At 46.8% G+C, this 15,098-nt stretch overlaps 1 protein-coding gene across 1 annotated transcript in view; it reads left to right on the forward strand.

The window, feature by feature from the left end:
- BMS1 (BMS1 ribosome biogenesis factor) overlaps positions 1–15,098 on the forward strand; it is a 798,176-nt gene that overhangs the window by 333,057 nt on the left and 450,021 nt on the right. Inside the window, exon 12 of the mRNA XM_069611034.1 lies at positions 10,053–10,204. Within this exon, the coding sequence (XP_069467135.1) occupies positions 10,053–10,204 (152 nt within the window). The remainder of the gene's footprint in view (positions 1–10,052; positions 10,205–15,098) is intronic.

The raw sequence follows: 15,098 nt of genomic DNA on the forward strand, positions 1-15,098 counted from the left end.
GCAGGCCCATTCTACCAGGGGAGTGGCGAGTGGCTGCGTCTACTGCCCTGCAGAGGGGTGTTCCTATTCGTCACATTTGTGATGCAGCCACCTGGGCTTCAGTACATACTTTTGTACGTCACTACTCTCTCGATTCAATCCGAGGGCAGGGTCTGGCCTTTGGCAAGGCAGTCCTTTATTCCGCAATTTGATTGGGCATGCTAAATTTGTGTTCTAAATTCTTTTCCCACCTCCTTGCTTGGTACTGCTTTGGGAGTCTGTCATAGATATGGAATACGTCGGAGGGCCCAATCTCCTCGAAGAACAAGTTACTTTCTTACCTGGTAACGTTCTTTCGATGGGATGGTCCGACGATGTATTCCATATCGCTCCCTCCCTACCTTCCCCGCTGCAGGATTTCTTTTGCGATTGCAGCTTGCGTTCCGCAAGGCCTTGTGTGTCTGGCTGGCAGAAAACTGCTGGCACACGTTCTGGGGGAAAAAACTACAACTGAGGCTACGGGCGTCGTGCGTCCTACTTATCACATTGGGTGACGTCGGCCGTCGGAGGAGGTCCTCGGGGACGGCGCATCGACGCAGGACGCCGAAGATTTTACGAAGCAGCACAGCTGTGGACCTTACCTGTCATAGATATGGAATACGTCGTTGGACCATTCCATCGATAGAACGTTACCAGGTAAGAAAGTAACTTGTTCTTTGGTTACTTTTACAATGTGCCTATAACAAGTTGGTGGCAGCAGTAATATTTTTACCATTGTTAAAACATTTTACCCATGCACTTTTGCGTTTACTGCGATTGGCTACCAAAGGTGGATTGGCCATATTGTTATTTGGACGTTTCCTGTCTTCTCATGTCAGGAAATGCCTTTCCTGGGGAAAGCTGTGGCTTTCACGGACTAAGAGGTGGTTATTGTGTGTGGCCAAAGGAAGGACTGGGACTATCTGTTGCTCTGCAGATGGTGAGTGTTGGAACAGTTTTTCTTAAATCCAACTAAGGGCTTAGTAAAGCCATTCAACTGAGAAAGTACCAGACTCCACTTTTAGTATAAGGCTGTACAACTTGATTATATGGTGGTATAGACCAAGCAGCAAGGCTTATCTTGGGAAGGAGAGAGGGTTGTAGAATCAGTACAAAGAAATTGTAGTACACAGAAGGTCCAAAGAAACACTATGTATTGTAATAATAAAAGGTTTATTTAAACACCAGTAGACCCAGGTAAATCTTGGGTGAAATACGAACAATCACAGATAATATGAACACTAAAAACACAACACTATGATTTAAAGTACGCCAACCAAAGCATAGACCTTATTTCGAAAACACAGTATTTCTAGATAAGTCAGACCTTACCAAACACATTTAGTATAGGACATACCTATTCATGGGTAGTAAAACCATTAGTTAGAAATACTTTGAGGATAACCCCGTTATTCCAGGTGAGTAAGCCCCTTTTGGTGTAATATATAATTACAGTTGCTTTTCAGCTCAGTGGAACACAGACAGAGGTAAGCAATAACTCTTGAACTTATTTGAGGATGGCACGCAGCTAACTCAAGCTAAGTAAAACCTATATACTTTTTAAATGAGCTATCAGCAACTTAAAGCTATGTGTAGACCTAAGACTGTTTTAGCATCTGTATAAAACAGACCAGGGAAAGCAAAACCCAATGTTGCACTTTATGAATCATTCAATGTTATTCTAGGCAGGTAAAACCTATGACAGACGTATTCTAAACAGACTATACAGCAAGTTTGGGGAAGCAAGACCCAGTTGGGGAACCTATACACCTATTCTCTGAAAGAAATAATTAGCGAAGCCAACCGCATTTCTTTTCGGAAAGAGGCACAACCAATTCACAGTTGAGTATATGAACCTTAAATATACTTTTCAGAATGGCACAACACACGTTCAAGGTAAGAACCTTTGTAACTGTTCACTCTGAGTTAGTTACCAACTAACTCTTTCACAAGTAAGTAAACTTTTAAACCCTTGTTCTCCTTTCAAGACAGAACCCTTTTATTATCCAGTCATTCCCTGTTTTATTGCGTGAGTTCTCTGAGGCAGAAGAGGGACCCTCGTGGTCTAGCTGCCAGCTCTAGGCAGGGTGAGCTAGGGTTCTGTTGCAGGCAAATGTCAGAGTTCCTATGGAAGACTGTTCAAATAAGTAAGCAGTTCACTTTAAACTTAGTTAGGGTCGAGGGACCTCAGAGAAAGACATCCTAGGAGGATTCCAGGAGTGGGCCTGGGTGAACTGGATGAAAAGACTCCCAATCAGAGAAAATGCCCCAAAAGCTTTACAGAAATCACACATGCTTAAGGTAAGTAAATACCCCAGCCAACACAATACCCCAGCACAGAAGAAGAGTTGCAGCAAGAAGACTTCAGGATCTGCAGCCAAACTCCCAGTCAATGCATTCCTTTGCCTTGAAGACAAAAGACGGGACTCTGAAAGGGATATTGCAGCATGGATCAATATTGAAGGCCCCAGGCAAACGTTTGATCATGAATGGATGCGGCTCTGTGGTTTTGGTGTCCTTTTCAGGAGCCAGAAGAAGACAAAATATCGCTGGTCGGATTCTTGCCATTTGCAAGGTCCAGCACTCTGATGAGGGGACTTTTAGGACTCAAATAGTGTCTGGTGGTGATACCACCAAAGTTACCATGTCCTGCACAATGGCTCGAGGTCCCAGGTTATTGGGGTTTTGCAGCCGCGGAAGTTCGCAGCACGAAGTGGGTTGGCTCAAAATGCAGGTGGTCTTGAGTCTAGTGGATTTCACCAGGCTCTGGGTTGGAGTAGTTTTGGAGTCCCCAGGTCGCTTGGAAGGAAGGGCGACAGCAGGCTCCGCTTACACAGCAGTCTCTCCAGTTGCTGGAAATTGTCTCAGCCGCGTTTTCTTCATCTTCATCTTCCTCTTTGGATTTGGTTCCAGTGGTCGACTTGTCAGCAGCTTCCAGGTTTGGAATATTCTCCAGCATGGGGTCTGCTATGGATTCAAATGTCCGTGAATATTCCCTGTCGTCAGGCTGGGAATCCTTGGTAAAAGAGAAAACAGTTTCACTTTCACTTACAAACTGTCTTTCTCCTATAAACCAATCGATGAGCTCTGGGTCATACTGCCCCCACCAATGACTGCCCTCTCCCTAAGCCCCTCCTCTGGCAGCTATCTTCAGATTTTTACATCACGTTCAAGTTTTGAGGCCTCGTGTTTTTCTCTGAGTTTTTCTGCATTTTCTAGTTTTTTTAATTTCTTGTAAAATAGAGCCCATGTGCTCTTTTGTTTCTTCAACTGGCAAGCGGAGCTCCGTTTGTCGGAGTCTTCATTGCTCCCTCAAGAGCAAGGATCATCTAGTTTTCATCGATTCCAGAAGGCCATCAGGCCTAACACCGCACACCAGACCATGCTGGAGGAGAGGGACGGAGGTTCTCTCTTCAAGCTCTGTTCCAGCTGCAGATGAACGAATGGGTTTGTGGAAGACCAACACTTCCAGTGCCGCTACGATCTCCATCAGGATGACAAGGAAGCGGATTGCGAGATTTTCCTTGGATTCACCAAACGCTCCAACGATCGACACAGTAGACTGGCGCCATGGCTCAACGCCCATGTCTCTACTCCGTGCGGCAAGCAGAGGCATGCCTCACCTAGGACCGGGGCGGTCTGAGTAGCAGGCTTCTAAGTCCTTTGAGGTAGCGCCATCCGTGGGGGTCCAAGACAAGGCCAAGCACCCTGAGTCTGTTTCAGTCAGGGTCGCTGCGCAAGCGGGTCCCATGATGAGTAGGGCACGCTCATCATCGCCATCAGCCTCCATCTCGAGCCATCGCTCCAGCTCCTCCTCGAAGAGGAAATCTGCTAAACCGGGGAAACTGCAGGAGAAGCCGGAGAAGATCAAGGCGCTGCAAAGGTGTCAGAACTACCCCTGAAGGCCTAGGTCATACAGGAGAAGTCCTCCTCGATGATCGAGCTGGTGGCAACCGCCCTCTAGAAGGCGAAAGGGGTTGACCCCGTCCAGGAGATCCCGATGACATCCAGAGTGGCCCTTCCTCCCAGGTGGGAGGCTTCGGCCAAGCCAGTGGAAGAAAATGCTGGAGAAAAGAATGCCAGACCTGAGCCTGGCTGCGACTCGTCAGAATGCAAAAAAAATTGAGGCCCTACCACGCTCGAAAGCACGGATATTTAATCTTCGGACAAAGAGGACATGGTGTCCGTTCACACGGTCCTGGAGGACATTGGGAACAGCAATGGTGAAATTGTCGAGGGCAACAACTATATAGGCACTGGGCCCAGTATGCCTACTCCCCCTTTAGCTCCCAGGGACGTGTCGCTGGACATCTTGTCCACTCTCCACATGCTGGTGTTGGAGATACAGAAGAGGATGCTGACGGCACCCCGGTGACACCAAGCTCCCTACTGGCAAAAAAGAGGAAGCAGCATCCCACGCCGTCTCATCAACCGCCTCACATGCCCTCCCGCCCTAGGGATACAGTGACGGATGATCGCTGAAGGCCTGGCTCCTGCAGCAATTAGATTGGTGGCTACGAGCTGCCTACGGACTGCAGGGAGGTCCTCGCCAAGGCAGGGCGTCGTCGACTCTAAAATATTACAGGCACAACTGGAAGCGTTTCACAAGTTGGTGCCCGTCGCAGAAGATTAACCCTCTGAGGGTCACAGCCACCTCCCTACCCCCACCCCACCCCCCTCCCAAGTCCTTCCGTACTTGTTATTGTTGGCTAAGTCAGGGCCATGTCTCCAGGACGGTCTTTGCTTTGGTCGCACTGCCTGGTCAAGGAGTTCACCAAGGGACTGTTCCGATCGTTCCTGTCGGTGATGGCTCTCCGGCCCTGGCGTGGGAACTCGACGTGGTGCTGACTAAGCTCATTGGGGCCGCATTCGAGCCTATGCATCGAGCTCCGCTCAAGCTCCTGTCTTGGAAGACAGCTTTCCTCATGGCTATCGCCTCTGCCAGGAGAGTAGGTTAGATCCAGGCCCGTCCTGCAAGCGGCCATATTTGACTTCCCACGAGACGAGGGTGGTGCTGCGGACCATGCCCAAGGTTCTGTCGGAATTTCATCTCAACATACCTTTTGGTGTTGCCTGTGTTTTTTCTGACGCCAGCGGAGAGGACTTTGCACTCGCTGGATGTGGTTTGAACGCTGAAGTTTTATGTGGCCCGCATGAAGAGTTTCCTGAAGACTTCTTAGCTTTTTGTGGACCTTGGCCCTGTGAGCCATGGGAAGGCCTTGTCCAAGGCTTCCATTTCCAGGTGGCTTTCAGGCTGCATCACTCATTGTCACTGGGCCGTCCAAGTGCCCCTTCTACCAGAGCGATCGCTGCGACGATGGCGCTCCTGTCTGGTGCGCCCCTGCTGGACATATGCAGGGCTGCTACGTCGAGATCTACGGACACCTCCACGAAATTCTACTGCATCGATCAGGATTCCAGGGAGGAGTCCAGAATTGGCCAAGCAGTGATTTGCAACCTGTTCGCTTGAAGGTGAGCCTGGTGAGGAGGTAATAGTATTTGCTTCCATTGTGCCTTGCCACCTCCCGTGGTTGTTTAATTATGTGCTGCTGTGTATTCTTTATTCATTTATTCATGAGCATGTGAATCCATGTCGGACCCCATGCTGGAGAAGGAACAAGTTACTTACCTGTAACTGTTGTTCTCCAGCATGGGTCTGGCATGGATTCACATGCAAACCCTCCCTCCTGCCACTCTGTGGTTCTTCTTGGTCATACTGCCACTTTACGTGCTACCAAATCTGAAGATGGCTGCCAGAGCAGAAGTTTAGGGAGAGGGCAGTCATTGGCTGGGGGCATTATGACCCAGAGCACAGTGATTGGTTTATAGGAGAAAGACAGTTTATAAACTAAAGTGAAACTGTTTTTATTTTACCGAGGATTCCAAGCCTGACGGGGAATATTCATGAGCATGTGAATCCACATCAGACTCCTGCTGGAGAACAACTGTTACTGGTAAGTAACTTGTTCCTTCCTGTCTTTGGTCGGTGAAGGCCTCTCAAGGATCCCTTCCTTGGACTATCCTAAGAACTGGGCGATTCTGCTTTCCTGAACTTTAACTATCTTTTTGACTCTTATCAATCACAGCAAAAAAAAGAGCGGATGGCTGGCAGGCTTAGAATTAAACTTAACCTCTGGCATTGCTCTGTGCATCCCTTCAGGCCATTGTTTTTCGCTTGCCAAGCCACTACAAAAGGGGAAAGACTATATGCAAATCAGGCCTGGTCTCACCCCTAAAGGGGCAGACCAGCCCGAACTGCTTGGTCACATGCCTTCTGCACGCGACAAGCATCCCCAGACAAATTTAAGCCTCATTGGGCGTCATCAGTGAGGAGTAGCTAGGCCCAGCAGGTTTGACCCTTAATAACAGGATTTAAGAACCATGTTTAACTGTCTAGAAATGGTGTTTCTGTAAGCCAAACCTTTTGTAAGGCAAATAAATGAAATTGCCTTACAATCTCAGTTCCCTTAACCGACAAATGAGAAACTTCTAGAGTTCCATGACAACATTTGTAACTGGAAAGATGGTTCGTCCAGGATCTGCTTACATTTCTATCTGGTCTTGGACTGAAGCGTACACGAGGTAACCATAACCAGTGATCGTTTTCTAAGATAGCCCCTCTCAGAGGCTCATCAAGTGAAACTTTTCTGTCTTGACAAGGGCCATTAAAGCATGTAATTTGGAACTTAGTTTGGGTCCCTCGCTCATATTTATTTCCCAAAGGATCATCCTTCTAAATTTCAGGCTCTCTCATTAAAATCGGTTGATCATTCAAACTTGCATTTGAAAACATGACCTATGAAGAAGGAATTTTATTTCCCTTATACAGACCATTATTATGACTGATATCTGAGCTCTAGCTCTTTCTAAAAGCACAGATAAGTCGTATCCCTGCTGCCTTTAAAATAGTGTAGAAAACCAAAGATGACCCCATATGAAGACAATCCAATTCCTAACCATTTAAAAATGCCACTTGATCAATATCATTTGCAGGTTAAAAGATCAATAGAGTAGAATAAGTATAAAATGTTCAATTTATTAAGAATATTATGGGCTTTATAAAGTGGGGCGTCTATCCGGAAGCAGGCAATAAACAAGGTTTGAGTTTCTCACTTGCACTTGCCTTGTGGGAGAAACGTGCTGATCAGTGGCATAACGGGCAAGAGCCTTTCCTCTAAGTTCATAATAGGGGTGTGGGGGGGGGGGTCATAGGCACAGCTGGGTGGAATTGGAATTGAGAGCCGCTGCACCTCCTTTCTTTTGTCTTCCAGAGTACTAAAGGCACGGTCGTTAACATTCTTTTGATTGCTGACTGGTGCTATAGTAGACTTGATCCCCTTTGCAATACAGAAGGCTTAGAACCATGGTGGAGGAAAGTCATGCCCTGAGACATAACTGTAAAGACCTCAGACCGTGGCAGGAATGCAGGAGGCTCCAAGTACATAGAAATGTTCTGTAACAAATAGGATATACACAATAGTTCTGCAGTCAAAGGGACCGTTCTTTTGGTCCCATAACACCCTTTATGGGGTCTAGCCTTGTAGGTTGTATCGAAGTGGCAGACTTCCTATTCTTTTTCTTCCTGGTTACTAGTATTGTTGGATAAGGGGGACAAAATTACTTCTTTGATTTTGAAGGAATTTTCACAAGCTACAATTATTAGTTGCATCGTAGCCTTTTTTAATTTTCCTCCTGCAGGGTCACCTTCTTAAAACAGTGTTTCTTTTTCCTTGTGTAAAAGATTGAACTATTGGGATCCTGGGCAGAACACCTTGCTGGAGCAGTGGAGGAGGCAAAAGATGGTTGTTCCAATATGTCTTATTTTTTCTCCATTATTTATAGAATCTTTGAGAATCAAGGGCGCAATATGATTACCCAAGGAATGAGCTCCTTCCCCACCACTATGCTCGTTACCTGGTGACAATTGATTGTGTTTTTTGACATTAGGAATCCGAGAGTTACTTAAATTGGATCTATTTTCAGCATTGTGAGCACCCACCCTCCCAGGATTTTTCTGCATTGACATTTGGTCTTGATGCCTTAATATAGTCTTCAAGGAAGGCTCATTTTGAATTACTGGAAATGATCATCGCTCGGCGCTCGACCAAATTGACATTAATATTCTCTTAGAGTTTAACAAGCAAGTTTAGAACATAATTTAGTGTGAAATAGTTTGGGCACGAAGGGGAGGCATGGGTGTTGGATTCAAGAATAAGGAAAGGGTGGAAGATGGACGATAGAGCGGGAGGGGGGGTGATGAGGAGCACTTCGCTTAGCTGATGCTAAAACAGGCGAAAGTGCCTCCAGTTTTTCCGATGGCAAAATGATCTCATGAGTTGCACCCATATTCTGTGGAACCATATTGTTTAAATTAGGAATGTGGTTAAAGTTCATCATAAGCGCATCTTGAATTTCAGGCGCTTCTTTCATTTTAGTTTTCTTCCTGTATTGTAGATAACTGCTCCTGTTCACGGAGGCCCTCGATTATAGATTAATAGAAGGGTTTAGTCCTGAAAAAGGAGGTGATTTTATAATTTAGCGGTGTTGCCGATTTACCAGAATTCGAGGGTTACTCGGGTACCTCATTTACAGATTGAATTTGGTGGAAGCCTGCAATACTCAGCCAGAACTTCGGAATCAGCAGGGAGAATCCTTCCAGATGGCACCTCCGCCCCTGCCATTCCAAGAAGGTTGATATGTAGAGGCTGCAAACCCAGTGCCTTGATGCATAGTCCGTATTTAACAGGCATTCTAGAAACAAACTTTCCGGCACTAAACCGTCCTTCCGGGCAAACTCTTAAACAAGTTTCCAACATAAAGGAATAATTTCACACCGTTCTTCCGAGATATTACAGCAGGCTATGTTCCTATTTTCATGACGACACCTTAGATAGAGTGCCACACAGTAAGAATACGTTCCTTACATGTACGGCTTTCTCAGGTGACAAGCTGGCTAGATATTCAATACATGTAACATGAGGCAATTCTAATGGCGGCCGCCTTCTGCAGATCCTGACTGAAGTAACTTAGCCACATTTTGCGGATGCTTTGCATATCGCCCCCATCCCCGTTCTAAGTCCCAGGAGCCAGGGCCTAATCTCAGTGTTCCTCGCAGCTCAACCAAAGTTGTAGTTCACTGCAGTTAGCCAGCACAAGACTGCCGACTACAGTCACTGAGCAACACTTATTCCTATTTCTGATGCATCGGAGTACTTCACTCTGTTACACTGCTTCTTATTGAATCAAATGTTATTCTATTTCTCCTCAATGTGAATTTATATATCTAATTTATAAGCATTGGTGTGTATTCTAAAGGCCTAATAATCTATTGTATCATTGTATACTTTCCTGTCTAACTGGAATTATTCGTGTTGCTCTGTGTAGATTCATAGTAGCCCTAGACCCCTCGCACACCCTTCCTGAGAGTAAGCCTTGCCACTATATTTTACCTTCATTGAGCTTAGGTGAACTCTGTGTCTCACTGTTCACCATAATAGGGTGGCCTCCCAAAATTCTTCCCAATGGCTGATTTTGCAAATCCATCTTGGCCCTCAAAAGGTGACCCTAAAATAATGCCCAAAAATAGTAATTCTACCTTCGTACCCATCCACTTTCCCGGGGTTGGCATCCCTTAAGGATGGAGGATAGAAATCAATGGACTGTTAGTACAGTAATTGCTATGATGAATAGCTTTCCCCGGCTGGAGCTACGGAAATATTCAAAGTATATGAATCTATAAATACATTTATACTGAAGAATTACTCTTACTGGTCAGCACCTTATTCTTTGTGTGAAAACACATGAATCGCTTACAATTTGGATGCATTGAGCCATCAGGGTAATCCAGGTGAAGAAATTGAGTCCACCCTTGGAGACTCGTCCTGTGAGAAGGTATTCTGATAATGAGGCATACACCTCAATGTGGGATCACATCACCTAGTTATAGTTTCATGATTGTCCATGACTCAGGTTGTTGGGGTACCTATGTACCTTACAAAATGTGTGTTTATGATGATTACTTGTCTTTCTTGCAGTGGCTGAGAAAGAAGAGGAGGGGGACTCCGACGAGGAACTGGGAGGACTCTTCCATGTCAGCCGTCCAGACAAGGAGTCAAGACGTAAAGCCAATGCATTGGACTGCTCCAAATTCCCTGTGGAGAATATCCAAGATTGGGACATCGAAGAGGTACTATACAGTGCTGAAAATCAGCATATTGGTAGCAATGTGTACAGAGGTTTTAACTGTTAGATTTTAGTAAATGGAGCCTGTATTTCTATTTGATAGAGGGAGGAGACTGATTCCTCATCTTACATATTTATTCTCCTGCTTTGCAGCTCTGGGAACTTTTTTCCAGTAGTGCCCTTTGTGCGCACCTGCGCCGATGGTCATTGAGTCGTCATCTTCGTGACCAGATGTGATGTTGACGCAGGTGCTGTTACCTGCCGCATTTCAAAAATCCCTTAGCATTTTAGTAGATTTTCCCATTGCCTACTCCGAAACCCTCAGTTTCAAAAAGTGCTGTGATTGCATTGCACAAATAACGCAAATAACGTACAATAACGCAAATAACGTACAATACAATAACGTACAAATACAAATAACGCACTTTGCGCCCCGTGTCCCCAGTTCCTTTTTTTTCCCCATGCTACTCAGTAAATTTGCTTCCGAGACGTTACCTGCCGCATTTCAAAAATCCCTTAGCATTTTAGTAGATTTTCCCATTGCCTACTCCGAAACCCTCAGTTTCAAAAAGTGCTGTGATTGCATTGCAAAAATGTCGCTCACGGATCCACAGAGTGTGTCTGTGGTGTCTCGGTTTCGACCACATCGTGGCGAATTGTAACTCGTGACCTAAGGCCTTCAAGTAGAGCGTATCCAAATTGGCCCTAGGTCATTTCAGAGTCCCCAAAAGTCGACATCTTCAATGTACAGACCCGACAAAAAAATCTCATGGCCGATAAATTGCCCGAGAAAATGGTTGAAAAAACACTAGAAGAATTCTCATTCAAGGAGCGACTCACATTCATCTTTTTCCTCATCGACGAAGAAAAATGAAGGAAGCATTTGTCCAGACTCATCTCCAGAAAGACGGGCATGTTTCCCATCTAAATCTGCCTCTGTGGAGAAGTTGGAAGAATGATGCAGATCTTCGAGAAAGCGGGCCCGCCCATGATTTCTTCCTCTGGGAAAAAGACCAACAAGCCCACTACACCTGACAAGGCTGGCAGGGATTCGGTTCACCAACCACCTCTTGCGCTAAAGTGCCTGAGACTAGTGAAATCCTTGATACAAGGATTGTCGCCACCACCAACATTGGCGACTGATGTGTTCTTCTTTAACGTTTCATCAGTTGCGTCATTGAAAAAGCAGTCATCAATGACAGTTGAAGCTCCCTCAAGTAGATTTTCTCCAAGTCTAGGAGGGATTTTATGTTCTCTTTCCGGGTCATTTTCAACGAGGATGATGACCCGGTTCCCTTTTGGTTTGAGCCTATGGGTCTTCCTCGACATCATGATAGTCTGGTAGTACAGGCTGTGACTCTGGGTGACAAGGCAAGCGCCTACCCATTTTTACCCCCTGACAGGGATGACCAGCGTTATGAGGCTCTAGCAAAAAATAAATTGCTCTGGAAGTATGGCACTGAAGGTGGTTAATGATTCATGTTCCTTGTCTAAATCTACTATGATGAATCCTTGGATGTTGTCACTTCTTCCTGAGGGGGAGCCCCTTCTCATGAGGCCAGAGAGGTGAGGCCGATACCCTATACTTCCCCTGGGGTTGGTACTCAGCGGGAGCATCTCATGGGGAGGGACCTCCCCCACCCCCATGGGATTAGGGACGACTATCCAGGGAGAATGCAGTATACTTCACCTCATTCCCCCTCACCTAACCCTCCTTTACCTTGCCATCCCATGTACATGTGTCATGTATATAGTCGTAACAGTACTGGGATGATGAAGAACACGGTCGACCAAAGGGAGATCTATGGTAGAGTTACTGCAACTAAGAGGAGTCAGGTCGACCAAAGAGAGAGCTCTCGGGGAAATAGTGGGGGGAGGAGGAGGACGTGTGGAGGATTGAAGAGCGGTACTCCAAACACTATTGAGCAGTCTAGTGTTTTAGAAGCTCTGATTGGCCAGAACAAATGGAAAATAGAAGAGGGAAAACCAAGCAGAGAGACCCCTGCCCAGGAGGAACTGCAAGTGCAGATGCCGACCGGAGCAAAGAAGCAACAGGGTTGCTAGCTGGAATCCAGACGGACAGGCCAGATGGGTTCCAAATCGATCCAGCGAGGAAGGACCGAACGGGGAAGCCCCACGTCGAGATGAAAGCAGCAGTGCAGGTGTGCTGCCGAGGGAAGCCGCACAGCTCCAGAGTCGCTGCAGCCCCCAGCGAGCCACAGGAACCCGCAAAGAGCACAGAGAAGCATGAAGGAAAGCCCAAGACCATCCAGAGAGGACTGGCAAACACCCTAAAGGTACCTGGGTTACCGGGACGATTGGTGGGGCTGTAAAAGTGAGAGAAGCACAGGTCTGGGACCACACCCATTTGAGAAGAGATGCACAAATTATCTTCTTTGGCACAGTACCTGGCAGAGGTATGAGCCAGGACTACCAGAGCAGTAGGAGAGAAGTACAGGTCTGGGACCCACACCCAATTGAGAAGAGTATCACAAATCCTCTTTTGCGCAGTACGTGGCAGGAAAGTGAACCAGGTTTGCCAAAGGAAAGCAGCAGAATCCTACAGGTCTGGGACCCACAACTACAGGCTAGTAACTTAAGGTGAAAGGAAGACCAGGGGAAGAGAAGCATAACCCCCTGCTGAAGGTAGAACTGTGAGAATACAGTACCAAGAGAAGGGAGTCATTCCACTTGGCATTGCAAATTGCCTCAGAAAGCCTGATATGGGCCTGGGGGAAGGAAAACAATCAATCGGCCTTCGTGAACTGTGGTAAAGAGCCTTAGAAGGGAGACATTCCACCTACTACAAGGCTAAGAGATGTCAGGGGAAGGAAGCCATGCCCCCTGGTGTTGTGTACCCTGAAGCAAAGCAGAGGAAGGGATTCATTCCCCTGGCACTGTGAAAAGTATTCAGAGCAAGATACCTGGAGAAGGGAGACCTTCTCCTGGAGTCCAATAGTGAAGAAGACTTTGGGCGATACGGAACGATGTTTGAGTTGGGACTTTGAACTGAGAACTTTACAGCACCAGAAGATGGAACTTTTGTATCTTGGAATGGAACTCAGACCTGGAAAAGAGAGTAATTCTCTCAGGCGAAGTTCTCACCGGCCAATTGAAACTATGATCCGTTGTCCAGATGAAGGTAGCCATTCTTCTAGACCAAGACGATCCACTACTTCTTTAGTTTAGTTACAAGTGTGAGGGACAGAAGTAGGCATTTTGACACACAACCGTGGACTCTTCATTTACTTGGACATTCTGACAGAATCCTTAGTTCCTTAGTGGAGGCAGGGAAACCCCTCTTAAAGTTGGGGAGAGCTAGGTTTCCTCTGTATTTTGATCAAATAAAAGTGTATGCCAATACGCATGCCACCTGTGTGTCAGTCTCCTCCTCTTTCTGCACTCTTAGAATAGGCACACCTTATGGTCTGAGAGTGGAGGCAGCTGAGCACATCCCTGAGGGAGGAATGAGGAAAGGCTACCTTAACATAGTGGAAGATGGAAAGGAAGCCATGAGTCAATCTCTTCAGTCAGGACTCGACATGGCTGACTGTGTTGGGAGATCTATGGCGGCGAGTCCATAATGCGAAGATTCGCCAGGCTCAGAAAATGTGGGTTTGTGCAGGATGGCCAGGCAAAGCTGCTCGACATGCCTTTTGACTGTTGACCAAAAGGCAGATGACGGGCTTGAAAAATTAAAGGCGTCTAAGGCAAAGCCTTTAGGTTATCCAATAAGGCAAACAGCCCTCACCCGTTTCGTTATTATAATTTTGGACAGAAAGTGAAACAACCTGCTGCCCGCCAGGGTCAGAAACGCTTCTCTCCTTCCAGAAGTAGAGGAGGTATGGCACAGACCGCTTCCACATCTGTCCCCTCTAGCACAGCTCCTGCCACAAAACCTCTTTAAAGACTTTGCCATGCGTCACTGGTAGGGGGGGGAGGCATCTGGTGCACCATTTACAAGAATGCTGCACCATTATGGGTGCTTCAGGTAGTCTCTCATGGTTACTGCCTCCCCTTTTTAAAGTGCCCTCCTTTGGCCAGACCACCACCTGTTCCAGACCCACTGCTCCTGCAAGAGGTTTCCTCTCTTCTGAAGAAGGGTGGCATAGAGTTCGTACCTGTACAGGAAAGGAACAGGGTGTGGTACTCCCACTACTACTTGGTCCCAAAGGAGGAAGGAGGTCTGCAACCCACCTTGAATTTGAGGCACTTGAAAAGGTTCCTCAGGATGGTAACACTATTGCAGATCCTCCAGGCCTTATAACTTTTGGGAATGGTTGGTGTCACTGGACCTACAGGACACTTCCATGTGCCAATACATCCGAAGCACAGGCTGCACCTGATGTTCGTCATAGGTAACGCTCGCTATTAGTTTTGAGTTCTGCCTTTCAGGCTTACATCCACCAGAGTGTCTTCGCTAAGCTGTTGGCATTAGTGGCATCGAGTCTCATGAAAGGAGAGATTCATGGCTTTCCCTACCTGGATGATTGATTAATCAGGGTACAATTTCTGGATCAAGCCCTAGATCATTTCAATCGCACCTGCCACCTCCTTCACAGACTGGCCTTCTCCCTCAGTTTAAAGAAGTCTCAACTGACACCTTCTCAAACACTCCAGTTCATCAGAGCGATCCTGGATTCTCCCTCGGGCAACGCTTTCGGAGTGATCCTGGATTCTCCTTCGGGCAAGGCTTTCTCTCCCGAGGTGAGGCCCTACACATCCTACAGATGGTCACCAAATTCTAGAACGCCCAATATGTGCCAGCCCTAGACGTCTTGCGGTTGCTTGGCCTCATGGCATCTTCCATCTTCCTGGTGCAAGAGCCCTGATTGAGTATGCTTCATTGGGCTCTGTACGGAGCACCCCCTTCTATAACCATGGGGGCCATCTTGGTA

This window comes from Ambystoma mexicanum, chromosome 8 (assembly GCF_040938575.1).
Source record: "Ambystoma mexicanum isolate Mex_15411 chromosome 8, UKY_AmexF1_1, whole genome shotgun sequence".
NCBI classification, from domain to species: Eukaryota; Metazoa; Chordata; class Amphibia; order Caudata; family Ambystomatidae; genus Ambystoma; species Ambystoma mexicanum.